The sequence below is a fragment of the Parasteatoda tepidariorum genome, chromosome 5, assembly GCF_982258835.1.
Source record: "Parasteatoda tepidariorum strain Cologne lab strain chromosome 5, Ptep-v5.0, whole genome shotgun sequence".
Lineage (NCBI taxonomy): Eukaryota > Metazoa > Arthropoda > Arachnida > Araneae > Theridiidae > Parasteatoda > Parasteatoda tepidariorum.
The window spans coordinates 91,212,790-91,233,964 of record NC_141759.1 but is presented as its reverse complement, the minus strand read 5'-3'; the positions used below and the strand labels follow the sequence as shown (position 1 = coordinate 91,233,964).

At 29.8% G+C, this 21,175-nt stretch overlaps 1 protein-coding gene across 1 annotated transcript in view; it reads left to right on the top strand.

Annotated features, from left to right (window-relative positions):
* The window catches only part of LOC147809687 (uncharacterized), a 67,047-nt gene that overhangs the window by 19,105 nt on the left and 26,767 nt on the right, over positions 1–21,175 (top strand). Inside the window, exons 10-17 of the mRNA XM_087162905.1 lie at positions 1,399–1,525; positions 3,380–3,507; positions 7,677–7,739; positions 10,236–10,268; positions 12,910–12,948; positions 14,781–14,874; positions 18,239–18,381; positions 20,793–20,922. Of these exons, the coding sequence (XP_087019031.1) occupies positions 1,399–1,525; positions 3,380–3,507; positions 7,677–7,739; positions 10,236–10,268; positions 12,910–12,948; positions 14,781–14,874; positions 18,239–18,381; positions 20,793–20,922 (757 nt within the window). The remainder of the gene's footprint in view (positions 1–1,398; positions 1,526–3,379; positions 3,508–7,676; positions 7,740–10,235; positions 10,269–12,909; positions 12,949–14,780; positions 14,875–18,238; positions 18,382–20,792; positions 20,923–21,175) is intronic.

Sequence of the window (21,175 nt, the reverse complement as noted above, 5' to 3'; positions counted from 1 at the left end):
TAATTTTAAAATAAAAATTAAAATGAAAATTAAAATTAAATGAAAATAAATTACTTTAAGACATTATGAAATTTCAAGTAAGTGTAATTATATATTTGGCGATCGCTAAAGTTCTTGATTTATCTAAACTCTAAAATTAAGTTAAATTAAATGAATTTAAATTAAAAAATAAAAATTTAAATTTAAAAAAAAGCTAAACAAAAAATAAAATTTAAAAAAGTCGTAATTTTAAAATAAAAATTAAAATTAAATAAAAATAAATTACTTTAAGACATTATGAAATTTCAGGTAAGTGTAACTATATATTTGGCTCTCGCTAAAGTTCTTGATGTATCTAAACTGTACAATTAAGTTATATTAAATGAACTTGAATTAAAAAATAAAAATTTAAAATTTAAAAAAATAAGACTAAACAAAAAATAAAATTTAAAAAAATCGCAATTTTAAAATAAAGATTAAAATAAAACTTAAAATAAGAATAAATTATTTTAAGACATTATGAAATTTCAGGCAAGTGTAATTATATATTTGGCTATCGCTAAAGTTCTTGATGTATCTAAACTGTACAATTAAGTTATATTAAATAAATTTGAATTAAAAAATAAAAATTTAAAATTTAAAAAAATAAAATTTACAAAAAATAAAATTTACAAAAAATTGTAATTTTAAAACAAAACTTAAAATAAGAATAAATTACTTTAAGACATTATGAAATCTCAGGTAAGTGTAATTAAATATTTGGCTATCGCTAAAGTTCTTGCTATACCTAAACTGTAAAATTAAGTTAAATTAAATTAAACTAATTAAATTAAAAAATAAAAATATAAATTTAAAAAAATAAAACAAAAAAAAATTATAAAAAATTGTAATTTTAAAATAAAACTTAAAATAAGAATAAATTACTTTAAGACATTATGAAATCTCAGGTAAGTGTAATTATATGTATATTTGGTTATCGATAAAGTTTTTGCTGTAAAATTAAATCGAATTAGATTAAATTAAAAAATAAAATTTAAAATTTAAAATAATGAAATTTAAAAAAAAATAGAATTAAAAAAATTTTTTATTTTAAAATAAAAATTAAAATATAAATAATAATTAAATATATTAAAATAAAATAAAATTTATTTTATTATATTGAATGAAAATAAAATTAATTGCAATAAACTAAATTTAAATAAAGTAAAACTGAATGGAACCATTTTAATAAAAATAGATTTTAACTGGGTTCTACAGTCAGGTTTATTTTTAGAAAATTTAAAATATATCTATAAAGTTTTTTAATTTAATTTTTAACTGCGTAGGGTTATGTTTTTGGAAATATACCATTGTTTCCGGATTTTTTTCTTCTTAATCCTGTATAACTAATTAATGGCTTAATTTCCATTGCTCACAAAGACTCAGATGAATCAAAGAAGAATAGGGAGTGTTTTGAATCCATTGACTATGAAGGTGTAAAAACATGTCAGGATGATTATTATGATTACGCCCATGGTGTATGGAAGGGACAAGAAAAAGATGCAACGTAAGTATTACTTTATTGTATAGTTTTTGTTGTCTTATGCCGTTATGGGAAAGTGGCTGCACTCCTTCCTATTTCCCAATGACCTCCATTGCACTCCTTCCTATTTTCCAATGACCTCCATTGCACTTCTTCCCATTTTCCAATGACCTCCATTGCACTCCTTCCTATTTTCCAATGACCTCCATTGCACTTCTTCCCATTTTCCAATGACCTTCATTGCACTCCTTCCTATTTTCCAATGATCTCCATTGCACTCCTTCCTATTTTCCAATGACCTTCATTGCACTTCTTCCCATTTTCCAATGACCTCCATTGCACTCCTTCCTATTTTCCAATGGCCTCCATTGCAGTCCTTCCTATTGTCCAATGGCCTCCATTGCAGTCCTTCCTATTTTCGAATTATTTGAAACACATATTTCGTGTAAATTTTTAATGCTTTCAATTTCTTTAATATAATTATCGTTACTAAAATGGTTTGAAGAAACTAATGCAATGTAGAACACACAAAAATAGTTTTATTTGTATACATATACAACATGTAACCTTAACACGTTGCCTGCTATTTGGGTAAGCGATGACCTCAGTAAATTAAATGCGGTACGAATGATTTAAAAAATTAACTGTTTTATTGTAAATAATATTTCATCAAAATATGCAAGGCATACCGAGAAAATCATATTGGCCAGACGGGCAAGCCAAGTAAAATCAGCGTGGCGTTCAAAGTGTTAATTCAATTATTATTGTATAGTTATTAAAAGTTATTAAAATTTAAAAGTCACACACACATTAAATTTATTTAAATATCCCCAATATGACAAAATAATTTGCACCTCGATGAAACAACTTATCAAAATCAATGACAAAATTCTCCCTTTTTGTAAATTTTTATGCGACAAGTTAATGTATTGTTGGAGTAACTTTATAAATATCGACGCTTTGAGCCTTTTTTTAGAATCAGCTTACACTACAAAAAATATGTTAAACTTGACCGTCTTAAATTACTTCACTGAACTCAGAACAGTTATCATAAAAGAGGTTTATTTCATGCTTGGAATGGCTACCACATTTTGGCCATCATCTGTCACATCCAATGGATACCACATTTGGCGAAAATGAAATTAGAATTCCAGAGCCTTCCAGTAACATGTCATTTTTTTGTAAGCTTGCAAGATTTTAGATAAACACAGTCTTCTTCATTTTTTTTCAAGCTACATGGTCTACTTATTACCATTTCGGGCAAACTTATGGTATAATAATACTTATATATAAAAGTAGTTACATGTAATGATGTATAGATAATCATGAATAATATAATTATGTATATTTTTTTTAAGCTACATGGTCTACTTATTACCATTTTGGGCGAACTTATGGTATATTAATACTTATATATAATAGTAGTTCTATGTAATGATGAATACATAATTATGTATAATATAATGGTCGGTAGGGCGCTGGGCCCATGTCCGAGAGTTCGTGGGTTCGAACCCCGCCGGCCGGTGACTGAGGCAGGTTAAATCTGTCGAGTCGCAAAAGTCCTCCATATACCCATAACCTTTGGGGGTACTGGATTGGAGATCGATCGTTCTCTGATTCAGGTCTGTCAGGATGAATGAATATATGAATGGGCCCGCCCTATAAACAGGTGCGACGTATGGTGTGGCAGAAGTCGAATTCCTGGCCATAGATGGTGCCACAGAAAAACAAGAAACGGACACTCTGCCTTAAATTTGCTCGGTTTCACCAAGCAGGCTTGCCCGTGTGGCAAGTCGCATTAGAAACAACAACAACACGTATAATAATTAGCATATTGTATAATATAATAATATATACATAAATATATTCTCTTCCCAGTTCTATTGTGGGCTGTTTCAAAGCATCCTACCAGTTGTGTCCAGATTTCTTAGTAGAATTTTTGGTGAGACTTTTGACTAGAACGGTACAGCTGAAAGTTTCCTGCGATGATGAGGCTCCTGAAAACAGTAATATTTCATATACAATACTATATATTTTTAATATATTACACTGTGCACAGTCCCTGTCCATATTATTCGACGCACTATAAGATTCTATGTAAAATCTTAATTATTAGGGAATACCATACAGCACTACTGTTCTTACGCGGCTGAAACCGGTTTGCACTTGTTTACGTTCGCATATCAATTAGTTAACAGTGTAATTCCATGTGTAAAAAAAATAATACATTAATGTAAATCGGAAGTATATAAAAATCTCCTAAATAAAAACCCATTACATGGGCGTTTATATATAAAAGTATTGCGTATAAACTCGTGCAAAACATGTAATTATTAAAACACTACAGTGTATCTAATTATTATAATATATTAATATAATACCTGATATAATTAATATTCTATATTTATATAATATATCGTCTAATTTAACCAATTGATACACTAACGTAAACAAGTACAAATAGGTTTCAGTCGCGTATAAACAACAATGCTGTAAAGTATCACCTGATAATTAAGATTTTACATAGAATCTTATAGTGCGTGTAATAATTTGGCGAGGAACTGTATGTATTATATATATACTACAATATAATATACCGTAAACTGGGGCGAGTCTACCCATTTTTTCAGTTTGTCAACTTTCAAGTGGTCAAACTTTTGTAAATATTAAAGAAAAAAGGCTTTTAATAGGTGTTTCGGAATCGCTATTTATCCCTCTTTAAAGCTGTGAAATCGATTTTAGAAAATATTAATAGTTAGGCTGTTACTGTATATTTTTATAGAACTGCTGACAAATCTCTCCTATGGGGCGAGTCTACCCATTCTACTAAAATGAATGTTAACATTGTAAATAATCAAATTTTACTATTAAATTGTTATTTTAGTTACTATATAGGAAATTTTTGAAGTAAAATTCATAACTTTATTATATATTCCATTTTTTTATTCATAAAATAACACCAATTGAGTATTTGATCGATTATCACATTTTGAAAACAGTTTTGTTTTTATAATCATTAACATTATAAAATAACATTTTTTTCTGATTATTGTTGATAAAAATAAATTAAAATTAATATAAATTTACAATTAAATAATTAATAAATAATAATAATTAAAGTTTATTAACAAAATCGAAATTCAAACATTGGGAATCATGAAAAATCCTTTTCCCATTCTTTTGGGAGGTGTGATTTTTCTTACAATGTTTTCTCGTTTAAATATAATATTAAATAAAAAAAGTTAATTTTGTAATATAAAAATTGAAAAAATAGGTTAAATAAACATATTTTATATTTACATTTATATTTAACCTATAAATTTTTTTATTAATGATAAATTTATCAATGCAGAATTAAAATAATATACTCAAATTCATTTAAAATGACTTAGTTTTAATATAAACAAAGGTCTAAATTATATTATTATGCTTTATTAAAACTAAATACGAATGGGTAGACTCGCCCCGCGAATTCTGGCTTTTTGATTACAGCAGCAAAACTTACATTCCTTTTGTTGTTTTTTTCATATAAAATTAATGTAATCTTTGTCTTAGATAGGTTTATCACTTAACCGAAGTGAAAATAGTAATAATAGTAATATACTTACGGAGCACCAACTAAAAGTTTGCTGATTTTCAATGCAAATCTCTCAAAAGACGTTTGAACAGGTCGGTTAAAAAGACACCAAATAAATAAAAACGGATCAAACTACTACAGCGCCATCTTCCTTAGAGTCTGAACTAAGTCCTCCGTCGGTAAAATTTTTTTTATTTGCAATTTAAAATAGTGAAAATTAAATAAAACTAAAATGGGTAGACTCGCCCCTGGATGGGTAGACTCGCCCCGGTTTACGGTAATATATATTATACTATATATTTTTTAATTTGAAATAAAACTGAAACAAAATGTTGTTATTAAAATAATTTTTTATTTTATTTCAGAGAATGGCTTATTAAATTTAATTTGAAAATGATTTTAAGCAAATTACTATTTCTGAGATTCTTACATATGCAATTCTAGACCTTCAATTTTTGGCCGTTTTTTTCCACAAAAATCTTTGTTAATTTTACCAATAACACGAATAATGATTCAATACTACATTTGAAAAAAATAGTCCAATGGAGTTTATTTCGTGTCATATATTGGTCGTCTTAGGGTTAAAGACGAATTTTCTAAAATAAGGGATCTGTGTCAAGTAGCCTTAAAAACCATTTCTGAAACTTTTTATCAATACAGTCAGTTGAATTAAATACTCGTGTCAGTTGAATTTTATATGGCTTAAAATATAAACCTGTATGAAGTATTCCATGTAGTGTTACATAGAAATCCAAAATCTTATAAATGTTAACTGATTTTTTACGGCTTAAAATATAAATCTCTATGAAGTATTCCATATTGTGTTACATAAAAATCTAAAATCTTATAAATATTAACTGATTTTTATACGACTTAAAATATAAATCACTATGAAGTATTCCATGTAGTGTTACATAAAAATCCAAAATCTTATAAATGTTAACTGAATTTTATGCAGCTTAAAATATAAATCTCTATGAAGTATTCCATGTAGTGTTACATAAAGATCCAAAATCTTATAAATGTTAACTGAATTTTATACGGCTTAAAATATAAATCTCTATGAAGTATTCCATGTAGTGTTACATAAAGATCCAAAATCTTATAAATGTTAACTGAATTTTATACTGCTTAAAATATGAATCTCTATGAAGTATTCCATATAGTGTTACATAAAAATACAAAATCTTATAAATGCTAACTGAATTTTATGCGGCTTAAAATATAAATCTCTATGAAGTATTTCATGTAGTGTTACATAAAAATACAAAATCTTATAAATGCTAACTGAATTTTATGCGGCTTAAAATATAAATCTCTATGAAGTATTTCATGTAGTGTTATATAAAAATCCAAAATCTTATGAATGTTAACTGAATTTTATACGGCTTAAAATACGAATCTCTATGAAGTATTCCATGTAGTGGTATATAAAAATCTTATAAATGGCGGTAATTAATTGTTTTAGTTTTCGTTCACACTTTGCTTCATAACATTGATAGTTTAAGCACTACTTACACGTTTTTGATAGTTTGGATTCTCAACATTATGCATATAACTATTTGACTCAAAATTCTCAATAAATTACAAATACTAAGAAATCAGTTAGTCGATTGCGTTAACCATTAATCTTATTTAAATTCATCCTCGCACCCCCTAAAAAGTTTAAAAAATTAGATATTGAAAATTCTTACAAGGCATTCTAAAAATTTTGTTACGATTCTCGACAACTTTACAGTTTTTACAGTTTATACAGAACTTTACAGTTTATACAGAAGAGTGTAATCCCACTTTTTCATACATGAGATTTTTTGTTCAATTTTCTTTAGTAATTCGTGAGTTATGACTTTTAGAATAAATATTTGTTTAAATGCTCATAACTATAGAGTTTGAATTATTTTCAGAGGTGATTAAGCAAATAAAAACTTATTTAAAGCAGGTATTTTTGCAAAATAAAAGTAACTTTTGATTTGTTGCAGAAAAGGGATTATATTTTTATATAAACTGCTTAGTATTTTTTATCGATACTGCTTAGTATCGATACAGCCTCATGTTGTAGTCAGAGCGCAATGAAAACGATGCTATCAATGATTTACTTATAGTGTTAAAAGCTAAATTAGAAAAAATAGTTATATTTTAGAAAAACACAAACTTCTCAAACAAGCAAACCACTGCTCATCTTTCAAAGTTAACTAATTTTTATGGTATAAAATCAAATGCAACCTTGTACAAAAAACATAATTGTTTATTTATATAAAATAGCTTTATCATTCATAATTGATAAATTTGTTTTTACACATAATTACATCAGTTGGGATCATTTTTACAGACGCTTAATTTTATTCATCGATCCGATTTTTCATGACGCCAACAGAAGTGGCATTTCTGCGCCAAAAAAATTACACGTGTTGAAATTAAAATCGTTTGCGAAAAATCATGTACCTTCGATTAAAATTTTGAAGTCAATTGAGGTAACCTCTAAGAACGGCCAACCTTTATCAACGGCCATTTAACTGTGGTCGTTTCCCGAGGTTGCACTGTACTTTTAATGCTCATTCTCTACTTTATTATTTTTGTTTTTATCTTTTGACACTCTAGCAAACGAAGACAATGAAATAGGATCATCCGAAAACAGGGCCGGAGAAATGGATGAAACAAAAGGTAAATTAAACATAAGAACAATTTCAAACAGAAATAATGTAGCAGTTTCTTTTTTTTAAAAAAAAAGGGCAAAAAATTCCAGCTGTGGAGTAACTTTTTAATCAATTTGTTTTAGAAATGAAACCCTATATAACTTACATTTAAAAATTCAATTACGGTAGATAATAACCAAAATATCATTATTCAACCCCTTGACATACGAAGATGTCTGGGAGACGTCATTTGTTTCTTATGTCAAAACAATAATTGACATGTCTCAGACGTCTTCAATACAACATCCCGTTGGTAGTTGTTGTTTACGGTGCAATTAAAGATCATTTGTATATCAAGAAATGATATGTCAAGGGGTCAAAGAATGAATAACTAACTGAATAACTTCTTTTTGCTAGGCCTAGCCAAGTTTAAGAAATGTAAACTTGTCGTCTTTGGACGAGTGTCAGCTTTGTACCTTGGACCGGTCCCGATTCTCCAACCTTTTGTGACTAGTGGATTGGAATTTTATTTTCTTAGTGGTAGACACACTGCAATTAGACCGGATAGTTTGACTTTTTCAAGAAAAAATGAATCATTTAAAAATAATTAGTACATCTATAACTTTTCAGGAATGCTATGTTTTGGTTGCTGCATGTCTCTGTTGTTTAACAATGCTAAATAAGGTTTATGAAATCTGTCACTCTAAGAAACTCTAGTACTAGGTTTGTGAAAAGATCTTGTTTGGAAAGCCCCAGATAATCTAGTATGTGGTCAAGAATGACCTGCTGGTCACCATACTACAGGCAAGATGGGAAAACCTTTTTTTCCATTGGAATAAGACAGAGAGATCTTAAATGACCACAGACAAGGCATGTTGACGGCCGTCTGGTCTAACCTAAAAAACTTGAGTGACAAAGCACTCCCAGGACACTTTCCCTGGTATGGTGAACAGGTGGGATAGTCCAAGAAGCATTTTCAATCTTTTTAGCTCTTGAGAACAATTCCAAATATGTTAGTGAATCAGGGGTGCCCAACGGCTTACCAGCACTTCCTTTAGCCAAAATATCTTACGTCTCATTACCATGTATATCAACGTGGGAAGGTATTCATTGAAACTTTCACAGAACGAAATTATGAGAGATGCACCAGTTTGTTAATAATTGCCTTTTTTGTTCTATCATCCCATTTATGCCATTTAAAAGGTGATGAATGTCACCTTTCTGTTGTCATGGTTCTGTTGTCAAAAAAGAAATGACTGGAGCACCAATAGGTAGATGTTTGACTTAGATCCATCGCCACAGGCATTAGCTTTTTATTTAATTTTTTTAAATCGTCGTTGAACAGCTGACCCAAGTTCTGGGTTTACGACTACTAATGTTCTACTCTTTAGCCTAGTAATTTTGAACCAATCGTGAAGACAAGGAAGCTCCTGGTTTAGTACCCCCAGAAGTATGATTTGTTATTTTTAACATGGAAGACTTTGTGAATCGACAAATGTAACGTGCATCAGCCCCCATTTACTACACTGGGAGTCTTCAACCGGCGGGGATCAAACCCACGACCTCTTAGATATGGGCCTATTGCCCTACTAACCGAGAGCAAAATGGAGTCGCCTTCACGCCTAGAGTGACCCTACCAGACGAAAATTCTTCCGGGCTTACTTTGCTCACGCAACACCCTCCCCACGATGTGGCAGCTAGTAGGACTTAAGGAGGAAGAATTCTATACTACTAAGCAATAAATGTCTTGATTAAATCTGACAGTTTCTTGGTCTAACAGTTGAGTTCCAACAGGCATTTGAATCTTAGCTACTCGGTATTACCCCACTTTTCCGAATCTCAAGGGCCAAAGACTAACCTAATATTTAACCAGACCTAAACAGATAACCAATCAAATATCATTTTTCTCAAGTTATTTAAAAGAAAAAACTGCAGCAATTTTACGGTTTTTGGGACTATTTTTAAGTATTTACGAAGTTATTTTGACTTTACCCTGCTCTTTCTCTTTTGTCCAGAGAGGGAAAGAAACTTTTTTGATGATAACTGTTTCTACCTTCTCTTTGTTTGTTTAAAAAAAACACATTAAATAAATTATTTTTATTGAGAAGCATGTCAGATAATTATTTTTTGTTTTTTGGTTTATTTATATGAAAACTATGCACTATCAAAATGTTAGTACAGCTACTTGTCAAGTAAAAAATATTTCATTTTGATACAATAAATTTTATCTTATGTAAAAGCGAAACGTCAGCCTTAAAATTTAAAACAGAAATTTATTTTTTAAATCAACGTAAGTTACTTATTCTGAAATGTTTCCCCAACTAATACAATACGACTCCCTTACTAATGCAATTCACTGACCAATGCAATACGAATATATTAAGATACATTACAATATATTGCATCACTTAACATGTTGTTATTATGATATTTAAAAGTTATTTCTCTTTTTGCATTAAAACACATTTGACTTTTAATAGTTCTTTCATTTATGTTTTGAATTTTCTTCCGTTCTTTTTTATAGCTGCAGAATCAGGGGCTGATTTAGATGACGATGGTAAAAAGATTCTAGTCTTGTTAATTTTAGTATTGAAATTGTTATCTTAAGAAATAAATTATTCGATACAAATTATAAATAGTTAGTATATTTAAATAATAATTGTAATATTTATAGTATTTAACTTTTAATAATTGTAGTTTCAATTAATTAATAAATTTTATTTTTTATTTTTGAAAGAATTATAATTTCACAATTTAATTTTTGAGCCTGGTTATATAACTATATTATGAGAATCTTTTTCTCATAATATAGATACTGCTTTGTAATATTTTTGCATCTAATATAGTTCACAATACTCTAATTCTTTAATTTCCTCAAAAAGGCTATGCAGTGAAACTTGCTTAAGATGACCATTTCCTATGCAATATTATGTGGTCAACTTATAGAAAGGGATGAATCCTATTTTTTTTTACCATTTCTTACATATTGTTATCTTTATAGATTCTTTATACACTTTATATTACAAAATAATATGAAGATAAATAAGTGTTAATTTAATTTAACATAAATTTAAAACTTTATTGATTAGCAATCTCATTTAAGGAAAATGAGATTATTTAAGGAATGACTTTCTATTTGTTGAATAAAAATATAATTTTAAATTAATTTGTTTAGAAAATTAAGCTATGAATATTCTGTTAGTTATACCTACCAGTTATTTATTATAAATAATTCCTTAAAACTTGAATACGCAAGAACATGTATGAAATTAGAAAGCTTAATGATTGATTAGTTTCATAATTTTCAAATTTTCTTAGCCATATTCGCAAGATTTTACTACAAAAGCGTTTATGAATCTCTATTATAGTCAATTATAAAGAGATTTAGGTCAGCTATATCCCTAGTTTAGTAAAATATGAATACTAAATCTAATAGTATAAAATAACTTCTCAAAAAATTCTTATTTTCTTGTCTACATTTGAAGGGTTTAGAATAGAACTCACTAAATTGACTTACTTTAGCTGTCAATATACAAGATAGAAGAGTGGTCAGGTTTAAAAAGTTTTGCTCTCTTAGCAAAAATTTGGTTTATGATAAAAAGAAGCCAATAAAACTAAATTTCCGTCAAATTTTAGGAGCCTTTTACAAATTTTCGTCAATTCTTTTTTCTGCTTAAAATCACAAAAAATATTTAAATAGTTCTGTAATCAATTACTTTAATATAGATCTTATTTAAGTAAGAAAGACTTAATCAAGATGTAAGGATTAATTAACGGGAAAAGCAAGATTAAAAACATTAAATGTCCGCCAATTAAGATTGAGAGGAGTTGAAAGCAACTATAAGAAAAACCTACATGTTTTTAACCGTTAATGTATATGTTACGGTGAATGACCGAAATCTGCAAAATGTCGACTCTCACCGGTGAATGTCAACAATCACGTAGTCGCTTGGTGTATGTCCGAAATATTTGCTAAATATCCTTATTTCTGACTCTCACCGGTGAATGTCAACAATCACATAGTCGCTTTAGTGAATGTCCGAAATATTTGTTATATCCAATTTTATATTAATTTATTCGTTAATATTATTATATTTATTTGATATATTTATATTTATTCTATATTTTAATACTTACTGGCGATAGATTAGAAGAAACATCAGTGTTTGGAGTATCGGGCAAATGTATACCGGGCAGTGGCACTTAAGCTTAAAAAAACATCAGGTTAGGGTTAAAATATCGAATAAATGTAATTATATCCACGAATAAATTCATATAAAATCGAATGTAATAAATATTTCGGACATTCACCAAAGCATATTTGTGATTGTCGACCGACACCGGTGAGGGTCCGAATGTACAAGAATGTAATGAAATATTCGATCTTTCACCGACGTATTTGGTGTTTGTCGACATTCACCGGTGAAAGTCAACAACCACCGATTTCGGTCTTTCGCCGTGACATATACATATTTTTACTTCATGTTTACCAAGTTGTCAAATATATATGTATTAAGGGTGATGATTACGGAACACCTCATGTATATATACTGGATTCTAAAAAAATCGTTACTTGAGGCATTAGCATTTTTTTCGATGTATGTTTTTTTTTCCATTCCTACTATTAGCTCACACTCTCCCTATATATCTTGTTCAAATCTTCAATCGTTAATAAAATATTTTTTATTCACCTACTCAATTTCAAATACGTTTTTTAAAACTTGTAGTGTATGACACTTGATGTTAATACAGTTTTTTTCTAATGTTAATTAATTAATTAAATTTAATTAATTAAATTTAATTAATAAATTTTAGTTTGATATGGAAGAAAAAATCGTAATTCCTTAATAAAACTAACTAAAATAAAAATTTTCTTTATTGACCTTAGTAGGAATTGATTTTTAAAAAAATTATATCACTTGAATCTTTTATAAGGTACATCTAGTTATAAGCTGGTCAGCATTTTAATTTTTACAAAACTTAAAGCATCTCGAATTTTATTTAAATGTAACTCTCTCAAGTAACTGCAACATTGCGGCATTCAAATGCGTGTCAATTCTGATTTTTAAAAAACTCCATTTATATTTTTTTTTTGAAAAATGTGTGTAGTTATACTTTTAAAAAATCATAAATTACATTTTAAATTGTGTTCCAACTCTCACATTTTAATAATTCTGAATGAACTTGAATTATTTCAGAAAATTGGTGCGATCGAAAAGGAGATTATAACGATGTTGGTAAGTGATATAAGAAACTAGAGTTTATTTTGCTTGTATTCTATAAGCAGAATAGTTTTACTTGTATTCTATTCTACTTGTTTCTCAACTTATATTCTATTCTACTTGTTTCTCTACTTATATTCTATTCTTCTTATTTCTCTACTTATATTCTGTTTTACTTATATTCTATTCTACTTATATTCTGTTCTACTTATATTCTATTCTACTTATTTCTCTACTTACATTCTATTCTACTTATTTCTCTACTTACATTCTATTCTACTTATTTCTCTACTTATATTCTATTCTACTTATTTCTCTACTTGCATTCTATTCTACTTATTTCTCTACATATTTTCTACTTATATTCTATTCTATTTATCTCTCTACTTATATTCTATTCTACTTATTTCTCTACTTATATTCTGTTCTAACTATTTCTCTACTTGTATTCTACTTGCATTCTGTTATTCTATAAGTATATTTAGGAAAAAAGTTGCATGTTAAATTAAACAGTTGAATCATGTTTTTAATTATTTGTGTTTAAGTCTTATTGTTTTTTAATATTTTGCATATTATTATCAAATGTTTAGAGGTCAACTGAGAAATTCCTTTTAATATCCGATATCAAAATGGAAGTGTAAACTCAACCAGTAAATTATGAACCCAATTATTGATTCAGTTTAGCGGTCGAAAGTTTGGGTCCTTAACTAAAATCAGAACTTTCATTTTTATTGTTCTTATTTCAACTTAATCAACTCGAAATATTATAATGCAGAGTATTATAATGCAGAGTATTTTTATCCAGAGTTGTCCTTATCCCTCTGCTACATTGGACTGTTATTTCCTGTACTATTGAACAAAATAAAGGCCTAATTAAACATTTATTCTTCGGTTCTTTAATACGATTTAGCTCTCAAAGATTTCAATTCATTCACTATATATTTACACAGAGGCATAACACAAAGACATAACACAAAGCCATAACAAGAAGCCACGTGGAGCATAAGCAAATTAATTATGCATAGAAGTTGCCAGGTATACAAAACAAAAATATATCACGTTACAATAAAATACATAAATCATAAATCTAAGTTAAGTAAAAGAAGTAGAAGAGAAATAATTATATTTCAAGCAATTCGATGTGCTATATGGATCGGTATTTAATTAACTCATCGTTAATTAACATTCTAAATTATGTAGAAAAACTCAGCTGAACTTTAATACGCAATTTTGCTGATAAAGATTAGCTGGCGCTGACGTCATTGGTCACGTGTGTGTGTATGGAAGGTCATCTTCATGAAGTGCAAGTACCCAATTCAGAAAGAAAACACTGAATCACGAATTATAAAGATTTTACATGCTATTAGAAAGGTCTTTGTTGTAAATAAGGATTTTGATGTAGGCACATAATTAGACGGGTGAACAACATTTAACAACAAATTTAATTAAACAAAATAAGCACATAAGTAACGTCTCGGACACGACATTTCTACGTCATAACAACCTTGGGCAAACCTAAAAACAAAAGTAAAATAATACAGTTCTTGTACGTTTTCCCTCTCAGGGGAAAAGTTTAATCATTCTCCCTTTCAATTTGGATTTTCCTTTTTTGCTTTTGCTCTGAATCTCAGTCTATTAAATGTGATTTTTACATCCAAAGTTTTAACAAATTGGCTTAAATGTTCTTGAGAAAATAAAATTGAAGTATGTGACACTTTGAACTTTTATTTTTCAGGTAATAGTTATTCTGGTATAAAGTGTAGCTTCATTTTTATTTTATTAACTCAATGAACTGTAATCGTGAAAGTTGAGTGTGAAACTTATTATGAAATTTTTTTTATTTGTAGCTGACTGCAGCATAGAGAAGTGGAAGTCTACGACAAAAGCAACTACAGATTGCTTCAGAGCTTTAGACAGCGTAGCAATAGACGATAGAGCAACGTAAGAGTGCCTTAATTAACAATTTAATATCCTTAATCTTTTAAAATTTTTCTTGTTAAACTGTTTCTCAACCTTTACAGTGCTTTCGAAGCATCTATTTTAAAATATTAATTTGCAGTGCTTTCTATGAATATATTTTAACTTAATCATTACTAAGAATTCCTAAAAGAAGTTTCCCAAGTGAAAATTATTGATGGTTTTCCATTGATGGACTCACATAATCTTGATGGTAACCATCAATAATTTCTTCACGAACCAATATATTTTTGGATGGTAACCAACATAAGTAACCATCACTTCAATGTAGGAATTCGGACTGATTTATGATGGTCCAACATAAGAATAGCAACTTATTTTGATGGTTTGTTCATGTTGGAATATCACGAATTTCCATCATAGTATCTTAGAAATCAAATGTTGCAACGATCAGGAATCAAAATCATCCCAATGCAGGAATTCGATCTGATTTAAGATAGCCCAACATAAAAAAACCAAATTGGTTTGATGGTATATTCCTGAGAGCTAACAAGTATTCCCAATAAACCATCATGAAAATGTATATCTGGAACCATCATGGACCATCAGAGATTGCTGGTTCATGAAAGTCAAACTTCTCTTGATGGTTAACCATCACATTTTTAAAGTAGCATCTTCCATCATGAAATGATGGAAGTTTGTAGGCATATCAAGAACCATGAACGCATAGTGGAAAATGCTTGATGAGAGTGACCATCAAATTATGTTGGGCCATCATAAGTCTTGTTGAACTATCTTTTTTGCTTTTCACGTGGATGAGATACTGGGGTCCCTTTCATATATCTTTTTCTTATACAAGCAAAAATTTGGTATCTTTTTAATAGGAAATACAGTCTAATAGTTACTGAAAAAATCTATTAGATTATCTTAACTGTAGTGGAACTCAAATATAAAATTCGAAAAAAGTGGCTTAAATTTTTTTTCTTCATTCCTATTCAAACTTTTATCAATCTTTGACTTCGAAAATTAAATAAATTTCAATGATGAAAAACAGTTTCTTTTGATCTAAATAACTGCAAATTAGTTCAAATTTGAAAAGTTATTGTTTGGAAGTGTGCCGTGTTTGGAAGATTTTGCCTCTAGCCCAGAAAAAAGACACCGGTGATTCACGCTGTATTTCAAAACTATAAATAATTAAAATATTATGTATAATATTTTTCACTTGTTTTGATCTAAATTAATACGAAATAATTAAAAAAGTTTAAAAAATTTTTTTTATTGAAATTCTGCGCAAATAGGAATTCCTAAAAGAAGTGAATCCTTTCCTAAGACTCTATATAGTTTTAGACGACCATAGTAATTCCTAAAATTTTGTTTTAAGCAAGTTTACATAATTTGAATATAAAATGTGTCTTTCCAATTATCCATAAAGAGCCCGTTGAGCCGTGGTGGAGCGCTAGCCTCTCAATGAGGTGAGCCGGGTTCGAATCCCTGGTTGACTCACATTCTGCACTCGACTCGCACCGACCACAGTACAGGCGTGAAATATCCTCTGTGGTAGACGGGTCATGGGTTAGAGTCCTCTTACCATCAAGCTAATCGTGGTTTTCCTCTCCATGCAACGCAAACGCAAGTTAGTTCCTTTTAAAAGTCCTCCACGACGGCAAATTTCTCCCGATACTTGATCCAGAAGTTCCCTTGTCTTCTGGATTGGGTTCAAAATTGGTAGCTTTGAACACCAAAATTGGATCAGCTGCTCAACGACGGTTATAAGATAGAGCGAGTCACAATGTCCTCTGATGTTTAGAAGGCTAATAACAAACAAGTATTATATATAACAAAATATCATCAAATGAATTTTACCTGATAAGGAAACATCACAGGATTTTTTCCCTTAGAAATGCTCAATAACCATTGTTTATGCGGCCCACTTCAAGTCTAAAGTCAATTAGGAGATGATGGCGTTGTTTGCCAACATATGATGAAACTGCGTTTGATGCCACAATTGCAGGAAGATAATACGTCATTTATTTTCCAAAAAGACAGGGCACCCCCTTACTTTATCCCCTCTTTATCTAATTACCTCATTATCTAACATACATTCGTGATTCCTATAGAAGGAGTTTCTTCGTCATTACTTAGGACACGGGTCATTTAAACTGACCAGCATACTCAAAAAAACTGAAAAAAACTGGAAGAAAAATTTGAGAACTTTTTGACGGAACTAACTCACATTTGCTCATGGAGAAGAAAACCAGGGAAACCTCTCATGGTTAGCTCATTAGCAAGGATAATCTAACCCATAATTCATCTATTACTGAGGATATTTTAAATCAGCACTGTTGTCGGTGCGAACCGAGTGTGGAATCCATATCGACCAGTCATCCCCGGGATTCGAACTCGGACCACCTCATTGGGAGGCGACTGCTCTATTACCTGAGCTACAACGGCTTTTGTCATAGTTCGACCCGCTTCCAATCCAAAGACGAGGAAACTCGTTATTTAGGAATTTAGGAAATCACTAACGTTTATATATATATATATATATATATATATATATATATATATAAATAATAACCGTCGTTGAACAGCCAACCCAATTTTGGTTTTACGACTACTAATGTTCAACTCCGTGGACTTGTAATTTTGAACCAGACAAGAAGACAAGGAAACTCCTGGATCAGTACCCCAGAGGTATGATTTGTCACGGGAACATGGAGGACTTTGTGAATCAACAAATTTAACGTGCATCAGTCAACATTTTTATAACGTGCATCAGTCTTTGGCTGACCTCTCCACGACCTCTCGTCGACAAATCCACGACCTCTTGGACATGGGCTCAGTGCCCTACCAACCAGGCTATCCCGGCCTTAGCCGGGTACTTTTAAATTTCGGAGAATGGTAAAATCGAAAATGAAGAATGTTTCGAGAAAAACGGCATCATTAACTGCTGATTGACTTTTGATTTAAAGTCTGTGGCATTACCAAAATTTATTGAACATTTGTGGGAAAAAAAAGCCTGTTATGTTTCTTTATCAGGTAAAATAAAATTTTATGTTGTATTGGTGATGTATTTGTATACCTTAAACATTTTTAAGTTTCACTACTTCTGAACAATCTATTTAGCTGTAAACATTTTTAATGCTTCCTAAAAATTCACGTATTTTATTCTCAATGTTTGTAATGATTATTCTACTTGAAGCAAAAATTTGCTTCAGATGTCTTAAGTCCTCCTTTAGACTCTACTCTTATTTAAACATTCTAATAACTTCCTAAAAAATTATTTTGCTTTAAGAAACCAAAAACACTACAAGAATTCCAAGTGTTTTTTCTTGTGTTTCAAAGGTTTTAACAGATCAATTCAATGAATCAATTTTCTTTTCTTCAGATTGGAAACTTACACAATGAAATGCATTAAAGAAAATGCTATTACTGACTGCGCTCCGAAGGACAAGGAACATATGATAGAATATCTGGATACGCTTACAGAAATAATTAGAAACTTTGCGCTGAGACGTTATAAGGCGTCAAGTAAGTAAGGTGCTGTCCACTCTAAGCTGTACGTTAAGCAAACGCGTATGCATAAAGTGTACGTTACACAGAAAGCATTTATCCATACGGCAACCTGGTGCTGGAATTTTCTTTTTATTGTAACAAAAATGTTTGTACTGAAAAACTTTTTTCAATGAAGCAAAAATATCGCAGTTTCAAACCTTTCATCCTAAAAGGATTAAAAATTATTTTTAAGGCTTTCTTAAAAAGTATTGTATCTTAGGCAAAATGGTAACTTAAGGCCTGGTTTCTTAGGACAGGACGCCATCAGCTGGAAATCAGCGTTAACCTCTGATTGGTCCATTTGTGAGTTTGATAGTATACGTCATCGAACGCTCATCTTGAACTACAATTGCCGTCCAACTCAACTGCAGTTGGATTACAACGCGACGTTAACCACAGAAGCAATGGCGGATAACATCCAACAGCACATTGAAATCAGCCAAGATTTTGATTTTGACATTAAACATAGCTTCTTCATTAAACATAGCTTCTTCATTAAACATAGCACTCTTCATTTAGCTCAGCTATAATGTGTTTTTTCTTGGACAAAGTCATTATTTGTTCTCTAAAACACTGGTCGACAATAACAAAATCAATACAAATTCAAAATAAATAATTGTTTACGTTATTAACGCATGTGCAATAAGAGATAATGTCTGCGTTGGACCAACTGCTCACGCTGAGCTAACAAAAAAGTATTTTTTTGGCGTCACCTCTACGTCAACTTCCCGCTGACGCCCAGATAAGGCGCTTGTCCTAAGAAACCAGCCCTTTAGGTCCATAATGACGTTTTAGTTGACGTCACACTAGTGATAGAATCAAATTGAATTGCCATTGAATTGCCAACATTTCATGACAAGGTGGATTTTAGCTGAGCATGCAAGACAATGCTAAAAGAAACCTTATAATTACCTAGATTTAAGATTATTTTCACCTTAAGACTAGCTTTATTCAAGGATTTATTCACGCTTGAAAACCCTAAAACAACCTCGATTTAAGGTTTTTATACTGAAGGTTGTTTTCCAAGGTTTTGGACTAGGGTAATGAGCGTAGAATAGAGGAGATTGTCAAAGATCTCGTTTTAAGGTTTACACGTAAACCTCATTAAAAACCTTTTTATGTATAAAAAAGCTTTTTGCTGAGTGAAAATAAACTTATTCTGCCACCTGGGGAGTATGTACGATGTGTATCTTTTCGATTTAAAAAAAGTGTATGCTTAAGAAAAACTTGGGAAAGGTTTACATAATAAATAATTCGACAAATAAAATCCAACAAAATAAATAGAGAAAAGAAAGAAAAGTGAACTCGCTTAAAGTAAACAATGTACAGAGTACAAAAAAGGGAACACCTCGAATAAACTGTGGACTACTGATCGAATGCTCTCGAATTATGACTCAATCTTAATTGTTTGAGAGGCTAGTTTTAAATGTGCTTACTAAGTAGTGCAGCGTGTGCAAATTAGTGTTTTGAATCAGACACACAAACGTACTTTCTCTAGATAAACACACAACTTTTTGGGCGGATTCTTGATCTTAAAATATGGAGGTATCCTTAATTTCGAAAATATGGTCCCAAAAGTTTAATTAGAAGGGTGATCGAATGTTTAGGCTTCTTAATGTTAATTTTAATTTTTGCAAATTTTAAATATCTGGAGAACTTTTAAACGAATCGAAAAGTTTCTGCTTACAATTATAAAATTTGATTATTCAAAGATAATTTCATGCACGAAAATTATTTCCATAACTGTTTATTATTTAATACTAATACGCAATACCATAGTATACTATTTTACTATTACCTTACTAGATTATACTACGTTAATATTTTACATTATTTAGTAAAAATTGTAAAAAAAATTTAATAGCAAGGTTTACAAGTTCTTACATCATTTTAAAGAAAGTAATGTTAAAAGGCAAATTACAAAATTTGAAGGAAATCTGTTAGATAGTTCTTGAGAAATTAAATTTTAAACATACTACTTCTTAAAGATTTTTTGGATCTTGTAAAGATTTTTACGCGATAATGAAAAAGGGCAGATAAAAATTAAGTAAAATTGAAATCGAGTAGGAAAAATTGAAAATTAAGTGAAATTGAATTGTCCAAATTCAAACTTTCCCAAGAACGTTGAACGTTCCCAGGAAATTACCTGTAAATTTAAAAGTTATAATATTGATTTTTTTTTTAAATGTGACATTATCCTAATTTTAATCTGCTGTAAATACAACTATTGACGTATTTTATTTTTATTTATGTTTGAATGTAATTTTTTATTAATTTTTTTTTGTAATTTTAAATTTTTTGATGGAATTTAATGCGTGAGTATCGTCATTTTATCTCCCTAATATATCCTGTGATGGAATACTTATAATTGATTTCTATTGATGTAGGTACACTAGCTGAAGATAAAGAAGACAGAAAATGCGTTCAAAGCATGGATTTTATGGCTGCCAAAGACTGCTATGACGAAATTTACGAATACGCGCATGGAACATGGAGTGGAAAGGAATTATCTGATAAGTACTAACTGTCAAAAATACTTTATTTCTATTATTATTCTTTAGTTTTTATTTACACTGGTGTAGCAAAGTAGGAGAATTTGCATACTTGGTCGATTATCTCTAGAGCTTCTGTACCGATTTTAATGAAATTTTATATGTACATACTTTGTTACAATGCAAAACAAATAACCATTCAACAATTGTAATACACACGCATGATCGTGAGTAACACTGGTTGGAGTAGGAAGGTATGAAATAGCGACTACAGACTA